General features: G+C 34.6%; 2 protein-coding genes across 3 annotated transcripts in view; one reads left to right on the forward strand and one right to left on the reverse strand.

Annotated features, from left to right (window-relative positions):
* LOC148954910 (xaa-Pro aminopeptidase ApepP-like) overlaps positions 1 to 17663 on the reverse strand; it is a 105429-nt gene extending 87766 nt beyond the window's left edge. The window contains exons 1-2 of the mRNA XM_089103312.1: positions 17472 to 17663; positions 11121 to 11300 (exon numbers count right to left, since the gene is read on the reverse strand). Coding sequence (XP_088959438.1) covers positions 11121 to 11300; positions 17472 to 17663 — 372 coding nt within the window. The remainder of the gene's footprint in view (positions 1 to 11120; positions 11301 to 17471) is intronic.
* The window catches only part of LOC148954909 (xaa-Pro aminopeptidase ApepP-like), a 582094-nt gene that overhangs the window by 364635 nt on the left and 197416 nt on the right, over positions 1 to 20043 (forward strand). The gene's annotated exons all lie outside the window — the stretch shown is intronic.

The raw sequence follows: 20043 nt of genomic DNA on the forward strand, positions 1-20043 counted from the left end.
AGGGGTGATCATATCGACCCATTGGTCCTAGAATATTGTAAGAGGGCTCATTCAAACGGAAATTAGAATTTTTAGTGCCCTTTTTAAGTGACCAAAAAATGGAGGGCAACTAGGCCCCCTCCCACGCTTATTTTTCCGAAAGTCACTCGATCAAAATTTTGAGATAGCCATTTTGTTCAGCATGGTCGAGAAATATAATAAATATGTCTTTGAGAATGACTTAATCCCCCACAGTCCCCGGGGGAAGGGCTGTAAGTTATGATTTTTGCCCCATGTTTACATATAGTATTGGTTATTGGAAGTATACAGACGTTTTCAGGGAAGTATTTTGTCTAGTAGCGGGGGGGGGGGGGGTGGATCGGGTGTTAGATTGGAGGATCTTTCCATGAAGGAAGTTTTCATTGGGAAAGGGACATAGCTAAGAAGGGGGCGTCGGAATTCCCAGCATTATTTGCAAAAACGATCAGAAATTAAAAGGCATGGTAAGCATTGATGACCTTATCCATATCAAAATCCCTAACCCAATCATCATAACTATTATTTTCAATTTTGACACGTATTGATTCTTGCTCTCGCTTATCTTCTAACCCCCATTTTCTTTCTTCTTCATTTTGGATTTTATTACTGCAGACAATTTGCCAATGCCCTTTGCTTTAAATGCCCTTCTTGGTTTAGTTTTACATGATGGTCCAGGTTGTAGACTTGTGAATTGTTCAGGTGTGGAACAAAAACCTTGGTTTCTGCCAACTAATACGGGTTGTAGTGGTAGCTAGCAACTTAATAAGAGTCATTTATAACGTTTTCAAATTTTCGTTTTTTGGGTCTTGTATCATTTTATAGTCAAGGTTGTTGATTTTAACCCATCGTGTATTTAATTTGTTCGGGTTATTCTGTTGGTATTATCACGCTTAATAGTTCAATTGGTTCCAAAGAATCATCAATTGTATTCTCATCAATGTCGTTTTCAATTTTGACATGTTTTGATTCTCGCTGTTGCTTATCTTCTAACCCAATTTTTCTTTCTTCTTTATTTTGCATTTTCATTACTTCAGACAATTTGCCAATTCCCTTTGCTCTAGCTGCCCTAATTGGTCTAGTCTTACATGATTGTCTAGATTGCAGATTTGTTAATTGTTCAGGTGGTGGGACAAAAATGTTTTTTTCTTCCAACGAATTATCAGTTATAACACTTGTAAATTTTAGTTTTTTGGGTCTACCTCTAGACAACTTTTTCATACTGATATGTCTTTTCATACGGTATGGTGTAGCTTTCCTGTTGCATTTTCAGGCTCGCTAGCCACCCTGTTTCTCAAGTACAAACTTAGGTGTTCCTGAAAGATAAAGCCTAGACGTTATCTAACTTATTTATATTCTCATATGCGTAGCATTCACACTTCCCACAAACAAAATTACATGGAAAATTTGCTCTTGTTTTTTGGGTGATGTGTTATTTTTACAATTCCTGGAAATCTTATTTACCAAAATGTTGAATATCCTGGATAAAAAATTTAATTCTAACCCCTCTAGAATATCTGATCATCAATAAAATCTTAATTGATTGAATTATTAGGACAACTTTTAAATTTGGTGGGTGATTTAATATTACCCTTTCTTCAAAGATTGTTTTTTACGTGCACGGTACATATGCGGTCCAGAGAGAAATGATTCTAATTTGCTTTTAGATCTCCTACCTCACCCCGCTAGACAGGTCAAATTTATCCCTCTTTATGATATGTCTTAATCAAAGTATAATCACCTACGGAACAAGTACTGACAAAACTCTCCAAAAGTGACCCCGCGTACCCCAGCGCCTCTAGACGCAAAATGTTGTACTACTTAATCGCTCCGAGCCAAAGTACTTTGCTCCGGCCAATAATTATGCTAGAGCGTGATTCAGGCGACGAGTGACCGGGATGAATTGTGTAACTACGGTTTTTAGTTGCCAGGTTCGCAAAGGTATACAAAGGGTCACTTTTTTTGTGTGGAGAGGATAGGTTTTGTCAGTACTTGTTCCGTAGGTGATTATACTTTGGTCTTAATCAATCAAAAGAGTCCCCTTGCATAGACCGCAAAAAATAAAGCTAAGCGGAATGAACCGTGGGCCTATCTTGTTACAAGATGTTCTTTGGAACAAAACAATGGTTGGAAACAAAGCACCACATCATTAAAGAATAAGCAGTAGATGGCTGCACTCCTCTTTAGTAACAGAGCGGTATACCATTACACAACTCGTGGCGTACATTTTTGATAGCATTAGAAAATCCGCTTATGTTAGAAGTTCAATCTCATGTTTTTTTTTGTGTTTTTCTTTTTATCACTCATTAATCATGTTTGTACACTCCTTTAAGACTCCTAACTTTAATTTTCAGATTTCACAACAGTCCTACACCAAGTTCTACTAACAAAAAAATACACATTATTTTATCAGTTTTACACATTTCTTTCTTTTATTGCTCATTAAACTTGTTTTACATTTTCATACACTCTTTTTGGACGCCTAACTTTAGATTTTCGAATTTGCTAACTCTCCTACACCAAACTATACAAGTCAAAAGACATTATTTTATTAACTTCAAACATTATTTTCCTTTTATTAGTTATTAACCATTTTCTTGCATTTTCCTACACTTCTTCCGGACTCCTAACTTTAGATTTTCAGGTTTGCCAGCCCTCGTAAACCAAGCTATACTAGTCAAAAGATATTATTGTATTGACCTCATACATTATTTATTCTTTTATTGCTTATTAGCCATGTTTTTATATGTTCTTACACTGCTTTATGACTCTTAACTTTAGTTTCTGGCTTTGTCCACACTCCTAAACAAAGCTATATTAGTCAAAAACATAATTTTATTAACTTCATACATTATTTTTTCATTTTATTACTCATTAACCATGTTTTTACGTTATCGTAGACTCCTTTAAGACTCCTAACTTTATATTTTCAGCTTTGACAACAGTCCTACACCAAGTTACATTAATCAAAACACATTATTTTATTAAATTCATACATTTCTTTCTTTTATTGCTCAATAGCCTTGTTTTATATTTTTGTATTCTTCTTTAAGATTTCTAAACTTAAGACCTTCAGATTCACCAATACTTATACAATAAGCTATACTAGTCAAAAGATATTATTTTATTGACATCAAACATTATATTCACTTTTATTAGTCATTAACCATCTTTTTCCATTTTCGTACACTCCTTTAAGGTTTCTTTCATATTTTTTTTTACTATTTACTCGGTTTAATAGGTCCAGTACATGAAAATTCAAATTCACAGACAGAGAGACAAAGCGATAGGAAGGTAATATTACCCAGACGTTACAATTTGTGAGGGGGGCCAAATACGCTTGGAGTTGGCTTCTTTCGAATTATGGGGCGTTACATGGAGGAAGGAGGTCACGGGAAGTAGACTTTTCATTTCATTTCAGGGTGGTCTTTTGCCTTTCGTGGTAAAGAGTAGTTTTCTGATCGCATTTTTTCTTGATAAGTATATTATTGGCTTTTATCAACTCCTAATCACACAATTAATTTCCAAATAAGTTTAATGGGGGAGGGGCATGCAATTTGGAGTATTTTTGCAAGGTTTTAATTATGAACTAGGCCTATTCAAAACTGTCCTTGCTATCAATTTACACCAAACTTCTTTAGTCAAGGTGACATGAGTTAAGGGGATGGGGATATACGTCGAGTAAGGTTTTACCTATGAACTAGCAGCATTCAAAACTTTCTTTTGATGTTTTCTTTTTTTTAAGTTTGTGTTAGAACAAGACTTAGAATTTAATTTTATTCAGAGCTTGTTCCCAATAACAATGTATCGGGATATAGTGGAATCCTGACGGCATTGCATTGGAGCATGGTATATAATGTTATTAAAGTTATTACTGTTTTATAATACAAAAACATTAATAACTTAAATTTATAATACAGAAAAAAGAAATTCGTTAAAAAGTCTAATTTCTTAAAAAAAGACCCCTTATCGACTAGTCGAAACCGGGAGCCCATGCCCTCACCGGAACGGTCAGGCGCAGACCGAACTCCCCCTTTGCAACGCCTGCTTGCCGGTAAGAGACCCCCTCGGACCGAACAGAAAATCAGAGCAGGGGGCTAGCGGAGGTGGGAGGTTACCGGAGGTCCTTCATGTGCTTTGAGGGGAGCTCCCCGGAAGGGGCTTCCGGTTTCGACTAGTCAATAAAGGGACCTCTTTTAAAGAAACGAGATTTTTAAAAGAATTTAAGTTTTTTGTATTATGAATTTAAGTTTTTAATGTTTTTGTATTAAAATTCAAGTTTCTAGAAAAAATTTGTGTAATGATTTTTGCTTTTTCAGAATTAGTCTATAATTTTTTTGTTTTGTATGAATCAGAATTTTCCTAGTTCATAAATAAAACCTTGCAAAAATACTCCAAATTAATGCCCCCTCCCCCATTCAACTTATTTGGAAATTAATGGTGTTATTAACGCCCAAAAATTCGATAGAAACCTACTCCAAGTGTATTTGCCCCATCCCCTCCCTCATTGTAACCTCTGGACGTACCTCCCTATCACTTTATCACTCTGTCTGAAGTTCAATTTTCATATAATGAACCTGTTTAACGGAGGAAAAAATGCTTGAAGTCAATGAAAAAATGTCTTTTGACTAATATGATTTCTGGCTCTTCATTCTCGGTGTGAACAAAAAGCTCCTCCCACTTATTTGTGCACTTATTGTCCACTTATTGGTGAGCCAGCCAAGTGGTTTTGTCAGTACTTGTTCCGTAGGTGATTATTCTTTGTCTATACCCGTGAAAAGATCCAATGCCGCTTATGTTTATAGGTTCTCTGGAGCACTCGCACCTCGGTCCGGGTTTTTATAATGGGTGAGATGGGGAAAGATCATATTGCTAATTATATAAACTGTGGTCTAAAGTTCGAAATCTTAAAGGAGAGTACGGAAATACAAAACAAGGCTATTGAGCAATAAGAGAAAGAAATGTTTGAAGTTAATAAAATAGTGTGTTTCGATTACACTAACTTGGTGTTGGACTGTTGTCAAAGATGAAAATCTAAAGTAAGGAGTCTTAGAGAAGTTTATTATGGCTAATGAGCAATAAAAGAAAAAAAATAATATAGGCTATGAGGTCAATAAATAATATTTTTTGAGTAGCATAGCTTGGTGTAGAAGGGCTGGCAAAACTGAAAATCTGAAGTTAGGAGTCCGAATGGAGTGTATGACAATTCAACACAAGGGTTTGTGACTATGAAAAGGAAAATAATGTTTGAAGTGGATAAAAAAACGTCTTTTGACTTTTATAGCTTGGTGTAAGGGAGTTAGCAAATTTGAATATCTAAAGTTAGGTGTCCAAAAGGAGTGTGCAAAAGTTAAACGAGCAATATAAGAAAGAAAGAAATGACTTTCGACTAACATAACCTGGTGTAGGACTATTGTAAAAGCTGAAAGTATAAACTTAGGAGTATTAAAAGAGTGTATGGACACGTAAAACATGGTTAATTAGTAATGAAAAGAAACAAAATGGTTGAAGTTAATAAAATAATGTGTTTACTAATATAGCTTGGATTAAGAGTGTTGGCAAAGCTGAAAATCTTAAGTTAAGAGTCTTAAAGGAGTGTATGAACATGTAAAAACATGGTTAATGAGCAATAAAACAAAAAATAATGTATGCGATCATTAATATAATGTCTTTTGATTAGTATAAATTGGTGTAGGAGGGCTAGCAAAACTTAAAATCTAAAGTTAGGAGTCCGAAGGGAGTGTAAGAAAATGCGAAAAAATGGTTAATAACTAAAAAAGGAAACTAATATTTGAAGTTAATAAAATAATGTTTTTTGACTAGTATGGCTTGGTGTAAGAGTGTTGGTAAATTTGAAAATATAAATTTAGGTGTCTGAAAGGAATGTACAAAAATGTAAAACAAGTTTAATGAGCTAAAAAAGAAAGAAAGAAATGTGTTTTAATTAATATAACTTGGTGTAGGACTGTCGTCGAAGCTGAAAATCTGAAGTTAGGAGTTTTAAGGGAATGTACGAACAAGTAAAAACATGGTTAATGAGTAAAAAAAGAAAAAAAATGTTTAAAGCCAGTAAAATGATGTGTTTGACTAATATAAATAGCTTTGCAAAGTTAAAGAAGATTACTTGATGCATTGCTTGAGCCGGTGCAAGGGCTCTCTACGATAAGGGAAGGGATATATGGAAAAAATGAGCTGATGCTTCCAGGTGTCTTAAATAGTACGTCGCCTCAGTTTATTTGTGAAATAGCAAGGTATCTGGAATTTTTTTAAATAAAACGAGCAAAGCTTAACTTATTTTTCAAATAATATCAAGCTAATTAAATTTAAAAAAAGCAAATTAAGTGTAGGTTTCTAAGTGCATGTTGTTAAAGCAACTTGCTTTTAAGTGTATTTTTCATTTAAGTGTTGGTTGATGTTGGCTGATACAAGTTCATTATATTTGTGCTTTTTATGATGATAGACGATATAAGTTTAGTATATTTGTGCTCTTTTTGTGCTCGTGGCCGTATTCTTTTGGCTTTAATACATTTATCTATCTATCTATCTATCTATAGCTTGTCTTGGGAGTGATGGCAAAGCTGAAAATCTGTTAAAAGTTAAGAATCTTAAAGGAGTGTACGAACATATAAAAACATGGTTAATGAGCAATAAAAGAAAAAAATTATATATGAGGTCAATAAAATAATGTCTTTTGACTAGTATAGCTTGGTGTAGGAGGGCTGGCAAAAGTGAAAACGTAAAGTTAGCAAACCGAACGGAGTGTACGAAAATGCAAAGAAATGGTTAATGACTAATAAAAGGAAAATAATGTTTGAAGTTTGTAAAATAATGTCTTTTGACTAGCACAGCTTTGTGTAGGAGTTTTAACAAATTCGAAAATCTAAAGTTAGGTTTCCGAAAGGAGTGTATGAAAAGGTAAAACAAGTTTAGTGAGCAATAAAAGAAACAAAAAAAATGTGTTTCAATTAATATAACTAGGTGTAGGACTGTTGTCAAAGCGGAAAATCTAAAGTTAGGAGTCTTTAAGGAGTTTACGAACACGTAAAAACATGGTGAATGAGTAATAAAAAGACAAAAATAATGTTTGAAGCTAATAAAATAATGTTTTTTCCTAATATAGCTTAGTTTAGGAGTGTTGGCAAAGCTGAAAATCTAAAGTTAAGAGCCGAAAATAAATGTACGAAAATGTAGAAATATAGTTAACAAGCAATAAAAGGAAAAAAATAATATATGAGGTTAATAAAATAATGTCTTTTGACTAGTATAGCCTGGTGTAGGAGTGCTAGTAAAACTGAAAATCTACTAATGTTAAGAGTTCGAAAGGAGTGTACAAAAATGCAAAAAAATATTCAATGACTGATAAAAGGAAAATAATGCTTGAAGTTAATAAAATAATGTCTCTTGACTAGCATAGCTTGGTGTAGGAGTGGTAGCAAATTTGAAATGCTAAAGTTTGATCTCCGAAAGAAGTATACGAAAATATAAAACGAGTTTAATGAGCAACAAAGAAATAAATGTTTAAAGTTAATAAAATAATATCTTTTGATTAATATAACTTGGTGTAAGACCTTATTAAATTTTTTTGGAGAAGGACCACACTAAATTTAAAAAATTCCCAGTAGATTTGATTGATAATGACATATTCTAGAGGGGTTGGAACATCTTTGGTAAATAAGATTTCCTGGAATTCTATGAATAACACATCACGCAAAATATAATAACATATTTTCCATGTAGCTCTGTTTGATGGAAGTTTGAATGCTATGCAGGTGGGCCTAGAAATAGGTTAAAGGTCAGATGCCCTCTAGACTTTGCCCTTCAGGAACAAATATGCTCGAATTCAAGAAATAGGATGGGTAGCGGGCCTGAAAATGCGACATAAAAGCTACACCATACCGGGGAAAGCTAAAGATCCCTTGAAAAAAGGCATCGCATATTATACATAGAGAAATCCAATCAGAATGCACCTCAAGCATTCTAATGTCGTTGTGTCCAGTTTCCGACCCTGAGGCAGTGTTTTTTGTACATTCTATAACTGACAATAAATATACTGAAGCCAGTACTGGCTGTAAAAATCATACACGGGACAGGGTGGGGGGGTCATACCCACTGGACATATGAAGTTCTGGCCATGGCACGAAAAGCTCCCGCGAGGATCAATCTGAGATAGGAGCTTTCTTGCTACAGTATTGGTTCTGAGAATCTACCTGTTTTGAGAAACTATTGTTTTCCTTTAATAGCCTTTGAGTGGGATGTGAGTATCCCCTCTTTTTTGAGAAAAGAAATTTAGCTCCCAAGCTGTTTTGAAGCTGGTGGGTGGGGTTTTCGGTAAGGGAAAAAAGATGTCTGACACATTGATATTACCACGGAAGGCAATTCTACAAAGGGGAAAACAGAGAGATAAGCAAGCTATGTATCAAAGTACCGGGCCTTAGAGGGCATCAATATTCCGTGACTAGGTGTACTATTTATAGCGGGGTGGAGGCAACGAATCTTTGTGACCGATGCCTTGAGTACGTTTCTCGACTCCTCCCATAATAATAACAACAATAGTAGCACAATAAATGATCCACCCAGGAAGCAAAGCTTGTCATGTGTTGGAAAACACTTAATAAACATTACTCAACAAAGGAATAAAACACTAAATAGAATGTAGAGGGAAATAGCTCTTTACTGCAGTCCAAGCACAAAACCGAATCGTGAATACACCAAAAATGCATTCGTAAGAAGCCTGGTAAATAATGAGTAATATATAATTAAATAAACATTATAATACATTTATTTTAATATAAACTATGATATTATAGCGTTAATTATATTATAATATAAATAATAATATATATTTATTATAAATAATATAATAATAAATTATGAATAATAAATAAATACCTTGAGCAAAATACTTTTCCAATTTTCTTCTTAAAATTAACCAAATAACTAGAGTTCGTCGTTACATCGTTTAAGTTTTCTTAAGCTTTAACCCCCAAATGTATAAAAGAAAATAGTGGGTGGAACCAAAATATTTCATGCTTGATTTAAATTAACAAAAGTTGAGTTCTAGATTGGATTATAAGATTCAGTTTCTTAGCAGGTATAAATAATAAAATACAATTATGCTTACATATGATGAATTGTATTTCCTAAAATTTGGAAAGGTTTGATTCGTCACCCAGTTTTTTTTTTTAGCTTTTATTTATTATGATCAGGCACCAAACACTTTTCAAAATTTGTCTGTTAAAAGTTACTAGAATGAGAAAATATGCTTAATACTATAAAAGGGGAGAACATGTTCCCAAGGCCGTATCCAGAGGAGGGTTAGGAGAGTTGAACACTCCCCTACCCTCCGAAATGTTTGTCCGAAAAGTAGACGTAACAAAAATACATAAAAAGAAATTTGTTATGCGTTTTTAAAGTTATGTTTATAACCCCCCTCCCCCCCCCCCCCGAAAAATTAAACCTATCCAAAAAACAGTCATGGATGCGGCCCTATATACTCCATACAACTGGTGTGGTCTGGACAGCAAGTACGCTACCAAAGCAAACATATAGTCTAAATTAATCCTGTTTGTAAACTGTTAAAAATACACCGGATTCATTTTAGACAAGTATTGAAAGAAGTACAAATTGAAAGGAGGGTAATTCCACCCAGATTTACAAAATACTTGCCTTTTATGGCTTAAAAAATTAAAACAAATCTTTCCCCAATCTTAGATTTTTGTGCATTGCCACATAAAAAATTGGACTGTGATATTTACATTTGTTTTTATCTGAATTACCATCGAATACATTAAGTAATGCAATCAATCTGTTTTGAAATAATAAAAATACTGTGGAAAATATTTGTAGAGGTAACAATTTTTATTGTACGACTGATGCAAGTACACACTAAAATAGATCAAATATTAAATATTTTTCATTTTTAAGCCCTAGCGATAAGATTCAAATTATAGCTATGTTTCGTAACTTAAAAACTTGTTTCAAATTTTGTTTAGTTAGCTTACAGTAAGATTAAAATTATGTTCAAACAGTTCGTGGTAACAAACTGTTCGTCAGAGGGAACTCTGATAAACATATAAAGTTCAGTAAGTATAATCAAGTATAAATATATAAAAAGTTAATTAAGTTTAATGATACCCATCAAAAGTTATGAGCCTGAAAAAATTTTTCTGATTTTTAGAAAGGGTGAAAACATCCCCCAAAACTAAAAAAATCTCTATGAAAATCTTGATGACAATCACGCCCTCAGATTTACATTATCAGAGAACCTTTAAAGCTCTTATCTACAAAAGTGTAGAATTATATATTTTTTTTTTCCCAGAAACAAGATCACAGATGTGTGTTTATTTGTTGTTTTTTTTTCACCAGAAGTGATAGCATTGAACCAATGGTAAAAAAACAGAGGAAAGCACATTTGAACGGAAACAAAAAGTTCGAATGTCCTTTATAATTGACCCAAAAGATTAGACGACTACTAGCCCCCTCCCACGCCCTTTTTTTACAAAGACTTCTGATCAAAATTTCGAGATAGTAATTTGAATCAGAATAGCTGAAAGGTCCAAAAACTAGGCCTTTAGAGATGACTTGAAATCCCGTAATCTCTGGGGAAATGGCTGTGAGTTACACAATTTGCTCATTGTTCGCATAGCCTATAATAATTTTTTGGGAAATTTACAGACGTTTTTAGAAGGTGATTTTCTGTGAGCAGGATTTTCCACGGGAAGGGAGGGGATTTACAGACTTGATTTGAAAAGGTCAGAAATTAAGTAAAAAAACAATTTTTTTATTTAAGTTAACTGAAAATAAGGAGGAACATTAAAACTAAAAAAAAATAAATAAAAAAAACTTAAAAACTTTTTTTTCACATCTTTAAGAAAGACTGCTCAAACACAAGTGTGGTTGATTTTGAAAGAAAATTCATTTTAAAGAGCACGAATAATTTTTTATTTAATTATCGTAATAATGTGTTATTGCAAAACAGGGAAAAAATATCTACGGAGTAAATTTAAGAGAAAAGGGGCATTCTTTCTATCTACTGCTGAACTATCATACCCACCGATCTACTTAATACAAAATATAATACACTTAATAAATTGAAAGCTTCATACCCCTGGTTGCCCTTGCTTCATTAAAAGCCAGTTGCAGTCCATTTGCTGATCTGCTTGTAGAAAGTATCTTCCATCAGTCCAGAGTGCAGCTTCAGTCAAAGTCACCACTGCGGTACCAGCGCTGCCTGTGAAACCAGATACGAAATCTCGTCTTTTATCGTGATCAGCTACGTATTCACTCTAAATTTGAAAAAATTTAATTAACACGAAATATGTCCAGCCAAAAAAATCTTTTTTATCAAACATTTTTTTTCAAAAGTTTCAACTTATGCATACCTATTTAGTATACCAGTGGGGTTCAAGTAAACCAAATGGGGCATGCGTCCCTACATTATATTTTGGTAAACACATTTTAAATTTCCATTAAAAATAATTGAAAACCAAATCCTTGCCTCGTCTATATTTTTTTGAATTTTTGCCTCTGTTGATATGAAAAACTCTACTTCTGAGCTTTTCCTGTGTCTGAGAAATTTAAACATAACATTGAAGATTTGTGTTGCAAGTTTTATGGTCATAGCCAGAGAAATGGAGGACTAGTTTTCCAAGTATTTTCATCATGAAGTTTAAATTTCACTTTTTCAGGTAAAACATAAATAGATTTTTTAATGAGACTCTTTGGTCCTTTTTTGTAAACACGAAAACAAATAATGGATTTTTGAATAATGGATTGGAAATAATGGAAATAATGGAAATAATAATGGAATAATAATGGAATAATAATAATAATGAAAATAATGGAAATAAGGGAATGGAAATAATGGATTGTGCTTGGAACTTGAACTTAACTGATCCATAAAAGTTGCAGATGTCTCTAGTTTTGGATTGGCCTTAAATTTTTGAACAGTATGTTAGAAAAAATCGCATAGTTAAAATCGCAAGCTAAAAACAAAAGTAAGAAGAAGAAGAGAGACGATTTGCTTGTGGCGTGCTTATTACGTGCTTGAATGACGTGCTTTGTCCTCATATAGAAATTGAATTGCTTTTAATTTTATGTTCGATGAACTTTATGTTTACTGAAAATTTAGTTACAAGTATAAAATGCGAGCTTTGAGCTGTGGATCATCGAATTGTGTTTGCCAGCTATAATCGTAGGGTTGGTGAAGGTCTTTGAACTGTACTTACACGCGGTGCGGTACTTTTTAATACGCGTGATAACGTGATTTCGCTATAGCCTTTTGTAGAATTTGAAGAATGACTCTTAAGATGAAATCCTTTAACCATAAGAATTTGAATCACTTCTTCCCTTTTGAAAGAAGATGATAAAACTTTCGAATTTAAGAATATTAAGTCAAGGTTAAGCAATAAATAGGTCGATCGACAAATGGGTAGATCTATCAGAGGCAACGTTATAGCGTTGCCTAAAATAAAGGCCATAAGGCTTTAATGTTTGATTTTTTTCCTAAGGGTACTTAATATGGAAGGGGTGGTCGCATAAACTTCAGACGAAGCTCGTTCGACTGGAAATCAGAAGTTCTAGTGCTCATTTTAATTGCTACAAGTGATAGGGAGGCAACTAGCCCCCCTCCTCTCCCCAAATGAATCTGATCAAAATTTGGATATAGCTATTGTCTTCAAAATATTTTGAAGATCATATAACAAAATTAAGGGGGTGACACAACCCCAACCCCCAGAGCCCAGGGGCACGTGTTGTAAGTTATTTCCTTGAGGCATGCAAGGTCCATATGGAAAGGGTGGTTAAATGATCCATGTGTTATATAACAATGCCTCTCGGGTTGAAACAGCCCCCAAAACCCAAGAGTAGATTGCTATGTTATATTTTGCTTAGACGTATAGGAATTACCATGCTATTTGCTTAGACGTATAGGAATTCCCATACCATTTGCTGGGATCTCTACACCTTTTCAAAGAGAGTCAGTACTCTTTCACATGGTATACGCTACAGTTTGACGTCGACATTTTAAAAAGCGAGCAGTACGACCGGGGATTCCCCACTGGCTCCTGAAGTCTAGCTTGTTACACAAGTTTGCTTCAACTCCACGTTTTCAACCAGACTGGTTTTTGAGAACACACCCATAATGCGAGCAGTACGAGCGGGGATTCCCCACTTGTTCCTGAAGTCTAGCTTGTTACACAAGTTTGCTTCAACTCCACGTTTTCAACCAGACTGGTTTATGAGACAACATCCATTTTTAGGGCCAATCAGAGAGAGAGCGGAGGTTACTCCATATACGATAACTTGATTGGTAATTGGATTCGAATAAAAGGAGTGATTTTCATTCCAGTTCGTATTACTAAGAGCAATCAACAGAGAAAATAGTTTATTTAAGAGGATCTTAGTATAAAAAATAAGAGGAACATTTACATTATTGGAAATTGACAGTGGAGCCGGCAGCAGCAAAGATATACGAGTACCAAATGTGGCTGTGGAAATAACAGGAGGCGGTAGATTATGCCTTGAATGGGACGATATGTTTGCTAGATACGTGATATAATTAAGCAAATTTAAAATGGAGGAGCAATTATGTTTTGCTGCGAAACTTAACATTGTGCATATAAATAGACTTCAGGCAGCATTAGCTGTGCTAGTGAAATATATTGATGAGAACAAAATGAATCAGTGATTATTATTGTTGTAATTATGCTCAATAAAATTGTTTCTAAATCAAGGGTATTTTTCTTTCTATAGTAGACTAGCGTATATTTTTAGAGTAGAAAAAAAAAATTCTGGTTAGTCTGAAGTTGGTTGTGAGAGTGTTAGGACTCTAAAAAATGGATGGATTTGAGAAAGAGCGAATCATGGGGAATCTAGTGCTTATCGAAAAACGTTTGATTCTAGATGATGATTTTCTAGAGCTGTCTATTCAAAGGAAGATATTTTCTCAGGGAATGCTTGCCGATATAATGAAAACTGATTCTCCATCATTAGACTATTGCATGAAGCTTTTACGTCGTGATCCAAATGTATTTACACAATTTATTGATATATTAATCATGAGAAGGCGAACTGATATTGTGGATATGCTTTTAAACACTAGTTTAGAAATTTAGGACTTTTTTCTCATGAGAAAGATGGTGTTCAAGGATCATTTACTCCTCTCTCACTATCCCACTCAATGTGTTATTTTTGCTAGCTCAGTTTCATTGTGGCAGTGAGAGTGTCAACACATGAAAAAATGTTTCATGCATGTCAACTATGCATGTACACACTGGGCAGCTGGTCATCATGTGAGAATTGTACAATGATTGATGAGTATGATGAAAAGTGTAGATTATGCAAACCGTGTAAATTGCACAGAGGATATACTTTACAAATTAAGGATTGTGATTCCTGTCTGGAATAGGTGTGTGACTCTTATCCTAGAGAGCACCTATGCTCGAATTACAAGTATGATAAATGCAATCAATGGGAGAATACATATCCTGTTATGATTGGAAAGAATCCTAAGCGTGATTTTAGTTTATTGCTAAGAGATTGGTATCGTCGTAGCTTTAGATTGTTCTGGGAGGAAGAGCCGGGTCAGCGATTCAACTGTTGGAACAACAAAAGAATTGGGTTACTACGTCATTGTTGTGAAGACAATGACTACTACGATTATTAGCCCACTGATTTTTATTTGGCTGTGACGGAATGTGATTCGCCACTTGAGGACACTATTTGTGACATTGTTTCAAATAGGCAAATTGAAACATGTGAATTCTATAAAATGAATGAGAATAGTATCATTGACTATACAAAGAGATATGACAAGAGTAAAGTTACACTCTATTGTAGGAAATGTGACCCTGACATTGCAGCACATCAGGATCAGCATACTGTGAATACAGATAATATACCTACATTAGTTGTTATCGACAAATACCTAGTAGAAGATGAAATCTAAAGAGTAGATAAGTCGTTTTTTATCATGTACATACATTTTTCATTTATTAATAAACAATTTCACATACATTTTTAGAAAATTTTATTCTTATGGCACTAAAATCAATATTAAACACGCTTGTAAGTATATTTTCCACTAGAAAGTCGTTCAATCGAGGTAAGTCAACGTAAATGTCGAGAAACTGTTTGTAGGTATAGTCACGTCATCTGAATATGAAAAAGAGTAGAGCATGAAAGCCACATGTCTTAGTAGTTAAATTCTGCGCTCTTCGTTGATTTTCAATGATATTTTTTCCACTGTTTTCAACAAAGTTGCTGATGTATGGAGTATAAAATTTATACAATAGAACAAAAGGATAAAAAAATTTAACATTCTTGACTGTTTGTAAGAGGCTTAGCCAATGGCCTGTCTTCAAAGTTGATGGACTGCTATTAAAAATGATTAGGGTATTGTTAACACTTGGAATTGTTTCAATGAAGTCTGACGGTATGCAATAGGACTTATACTGTGACATGCATGGATCCATACTAAAAACGTTGATTATTTGGTTTGTGTTCATGGTGCTAGGTCTAGTAGAACACTGCCGTCGGGTTTGATTTCCCAATAGGTTTCAAATTGACTCAATGATATTAGCGTGATACTCTCAGTCAAAGCATCGGCAAATGTACACTCTAAACATACATTTCCTGTTCGTACTATGCTCATATCCTGTGTCCCCGACAGGTCCAAAACAATTACACCATGATTTTTTGAAAACATTGAATCGGTTATTCCATTTTCAAATAGTTGGGAGTCATGATCTAGTGATTGCATGGTCAACTCTTACAGAGTTCTATAGGATTTTTTGTCAAATGGTAGAGTGTACAGTGGAATACCATTCACTTTGCACACAAGGCTAGATAGCCCAAAAAATTAAAATCATGGGAGGATTCAGTCCAGGATCCAACAGCACTGTCACTCTTCACAAAGGCCAAAGCCAATTTTGATGTGATTTCTCCATTGATAAATGATGATACGGTATAGCTACGAGAGCCGGTGGCAATGTGACGTTGATTGGTGATCGTATGGGGTACAAGAAGTTTAATGATGTTGCCATTGGCTTCTAGCTTTTCCACTGCCAATGCAACAGAGCTCATAATCTGTTGTTTTCGGACGTGGAGAATTGCCGATGTGAAAATGACATTTGCATCGGGTGCTACAGGAAGTGTTTTTCTCAAAATGAAATTCGATGGGGCTAGTTGTAATTTTATGTAAATCTTGACATTGAGGGGTAACCATTGGGATATATTGAATATCTCATGATTTAATTTTCCAACCAGATGATACTCCTGGGTCACTGCAGTAGTCAACTCACCGTCAGTATCAACATCTGATCGATATTCATAGCCCAATGAGTGTCCTCTCAACTCCTTGTATGCCTTTGGTGTGATCATCATAAATTGTATGTAGCTTGCATAGTTGGATAAGTTATTGCTAGTGCTCACCAATGTTCCATTAATAAATACATTAATTTGTTTGAACAGATTGTGTAGAATACAGTTTCGTAGTAGAGACCATCGGCAGCAGTTGGAGTTTTATTATCTGACTTTTTCTTCAACGCAACATTTAAATCAATAAATGTTGATGACAAATTAATGAAATAGTCTTCATTGGAAAATATTTGAAAGTATATATTTTCCGAGAGGGGTTGTTGGGGGTGAAATTGTTCATAGTAGCCATACTTGACACTGACATCAACATTTTCAGCATTGAACAGATTCAATGATGAACTCATTGATGTATGTGATTCCTTATGGGGGAGATAAGTCATCTTAAGAGAAGAAATCCTTCTTTGATCTAACAATCTTTTTCGTCTTCTTCTCATTCTTGGTCTTCTTTGTTTTATTTCTCAAAGTCCTTATGGATGTCTTTCGCTTCCCGCCTGGGTAGAGACTGTTGAGTTAATGAGGTGCACGCATCCTTTTCAAGCCTTTCCCATTTGCTGAGATTTTAATTCCTCACCAACGGCTCTGAAGATCTATTATTTTCCTTAACACTCTCCTTGAAATTCTTACCCGTCCCCCACTCCTGTAGTGTTGAGGCAGCAAAATTTGTTGCAGCAGGCACAAGATATTTTCTGGCAAGGGGTAGAGCAGAACGAAATAGCCTAGCAAACCAGATACCAAGACCACAGCCAGACATTGTTGTATGCCCCTTGTAGTATTCCAATCCATTGCCTATTTGACGTGGACTCACAGCACCAACATAGCAATCGATGTCGGGACAGACGAATGGAATTCTTCTATTGTTCATGTTAGTTGATGGTGTCGCCGACAATCGGTCGAAAATGACATGTAAACACTGCTAAACCTTTTGTTATTGCTAGAAGATCACCCAATTCACTTCTTAGTGTTAACTGACAGAGTTCCAAATAAGAAGTGTTTACAGGAACATACTGAAGATGCTTTATATTATAGTGATGAACAAGTTCATGGTATGTTTTTTGTTTAAGAACACGTAGGAAGGTTACACTTTTAATACCGAATTTCGATGTTTCTGCAAGAAGCGTATAGAAAAATAAAAATAACGCCGATGCGAAACCGGATAGATAATCAGCGAAAATAACATTATCCGTCCCATTAACAGTATCTGCATTTTCACAACTGATCATATTCTTTTTAAAGTCAAGAACGTTTCTCAGATTATCTTTGAGAATAATCATTTCAGGGTCAACAGGTGAGGTAATGTAACTCCTATCGTGTTCCATTGAATAATTAAAATGCAATGTACCATTCCTGCGATATGAGATTTTTCTATTGATTGTACGACACAAATCGGTCATATTATCGTATTCAATATATTTCAATTTGAAATGTGGATATTCGCTAGATTTAAGTGCTTCAACCCATTCATAGTCGACAAAGAGTGACCAATTAAATGGTATAACTTTTATATCATACACACGATCCTTTCTCAGGATGTCATAGGTATTTTTGAGAATACAATCGACAAGAGCCACTTCATACGTGCCGTCAAATTTGATGGCGGGGGAGAGTTTCGTCCAAAAATCACTTGTCTTATTCAAGCCGTTGTACAGAGGATCGGAAACGTTGGACATAAATGTTGAATAGAAATCGTTGGGCATTGTCAATATCTTCAAAACTGATCCAAGAATCGAAATCAGAGTTATATCCTAGCCACCGAACAAGTAACTATTTCTTACCCCTCTGAGTACGAGTCTTTAATATCTTTTCAATTTGATAGATTTCGCTATTATTTTTAGCTTTTTGTAGTTCATAGTCATAAAAGCCACCGAGACTTTTTTCATCTTTAGTATCGCGTAAACAATAAGCTATGGATTTTGTGTCTGGGATTTTTGTATCCTTAAAAAGTTTTGTGTACAATAGGTAATTACCCTTTTCAAATAAACTAGTTGTTCAACTAATTTAAACAATATAACGAATATTGAATTTTGTCTTCTTGACACTCGTTTCATTGGAATATTGTTTAAAAAAGGTGTCAATTTTATCATGATCAGAATGAGGAACTTCCGTTGGGGTTGAATTGGACAATGATCGATGAGGTCGTTGATTATAAATCAACATGATTTTATCTAAATCATGAATAAAAGCAGATATATTTTGTAATGTACTATTTCTTGAAATTAAAAGTCGAATAGTTCTTTTCAATCGTTCAGCAAATGCAGCCCCTATCGGGCTATGACAATGATAGAGTAGTTTATTATATTTTGCTAGTACTTTTGCAACATGGAGACTATCAAATTCACTACCGCGATCCTTTTAAATTTTTTATGCGAATCCTGTTCGAAAATACTTTCAATGGCCTGAGCCACTTCAACACTTCTGTTCGAGCGCACTGGACTTGCATATGCATAGCGACTAAAAACATTGATTCAAGTAGAATGTACTTGTACGGTGTATGGTGACGTCCTTGAATCTCATCTACAGTTAGGAGATCTGCTTGCATTATATGCAATGGGAAAAAGGCTTTAGCTTTTCGATAATGATTAGCACGAAGCCTATGATTTCTATGCAGAGTGTAACTTGTTTAATTTTGTAGATATTTTTGTACACTTTTAGCATGAACACAAGTGACTTTGGAAAGAGTGGTGGGGGAACTTAAACTCCCCACTTCACCAATATTTTCATAAACACGTTTCAGAACTTCAACCATTTTGAATGTAAACGTGTAGTGTAGCGTCCTCTACCCTTTTGTATACTGGTTGTTGGTGGTGGTGGTGACGTTGACTTGATACGTCTTCACTTTTGTCTAGCTATCAGTGGTGTACTGCTCCTCCTTATTGTCAAGTTTCCACTAGGTGTGCTAGTATTTTCCAAAATTGATTCAAAATCTTCTTCTTCTTTTTCATGTTCATATTTTCATGGTGTTGACAAGGGTGCATGTTCATTTATTTATTTATAATTTGTCTATTCCTAATAAGGCTTTTGGGGAAGTTTAATGTATTTAGAAAGTTGTATAGATGCGCGTCAAATGGTAATAGTCATTTACGATGTTTAGCCATGTCATAGATTAAATCAAATAGATTATAGCTCTTGCCTTGAATTATAATCTCATTCCCACTGCTATCAACTTAAATATGATCTTGACCACTTCCCATTGGATAAGTTTTGAGTCGTGTAATTTGCTAACGCAATTAGTGGGGCATTAGATATACAAATTTAGATAGAATTTAATACAATTAATCCTTCTTTAATTGTGTTCCAGCAGAATCCTGAGGAGATGATTCTTTTTTGTGATCAATACCACTGGCCTTCACACGATAGAGCTTATGTTTGTCCACTCGGTGAAGTGCATCTTGAAGTAAAAGCAGTTTTTTATCATCCTCAATATTCTTGTTTTCAATGAATTTACTCAGATTGTTCTCAAAGTTTTCCACGGGTGAGAGAGTGAGTTATATTGGAGCCAATTTATAGGGTTTTGCCATTCTCTAGAGAAAACTGTTTACAAGTCCTGCAATTATTGGCAGTAAAAGTGTGAAAAAGCTACCACCTGCCTGAAGAAGTCGTTTCTTTTTTAAATTCTTTCCTTAGTTTTTAAAAGTCAATGTCCGTACAATGGAA

Source organism: Artemia sp. Qi Xiang Cuo, chromosome 2 (genome assembly GCF_049724085.1).
Source record: "Artemia sp. Qi Xiang Cuo chromosome 2, ASM4972408v1, whole genome shotgun sequence".
Classification (NCBI taxonomy): Eukaryota; Metazoa; Arthropoda; class Branchiopoda; order Anostraca; family Artemiidae; genus Artemia; species Artemia sp. Qi Xiang Cuo.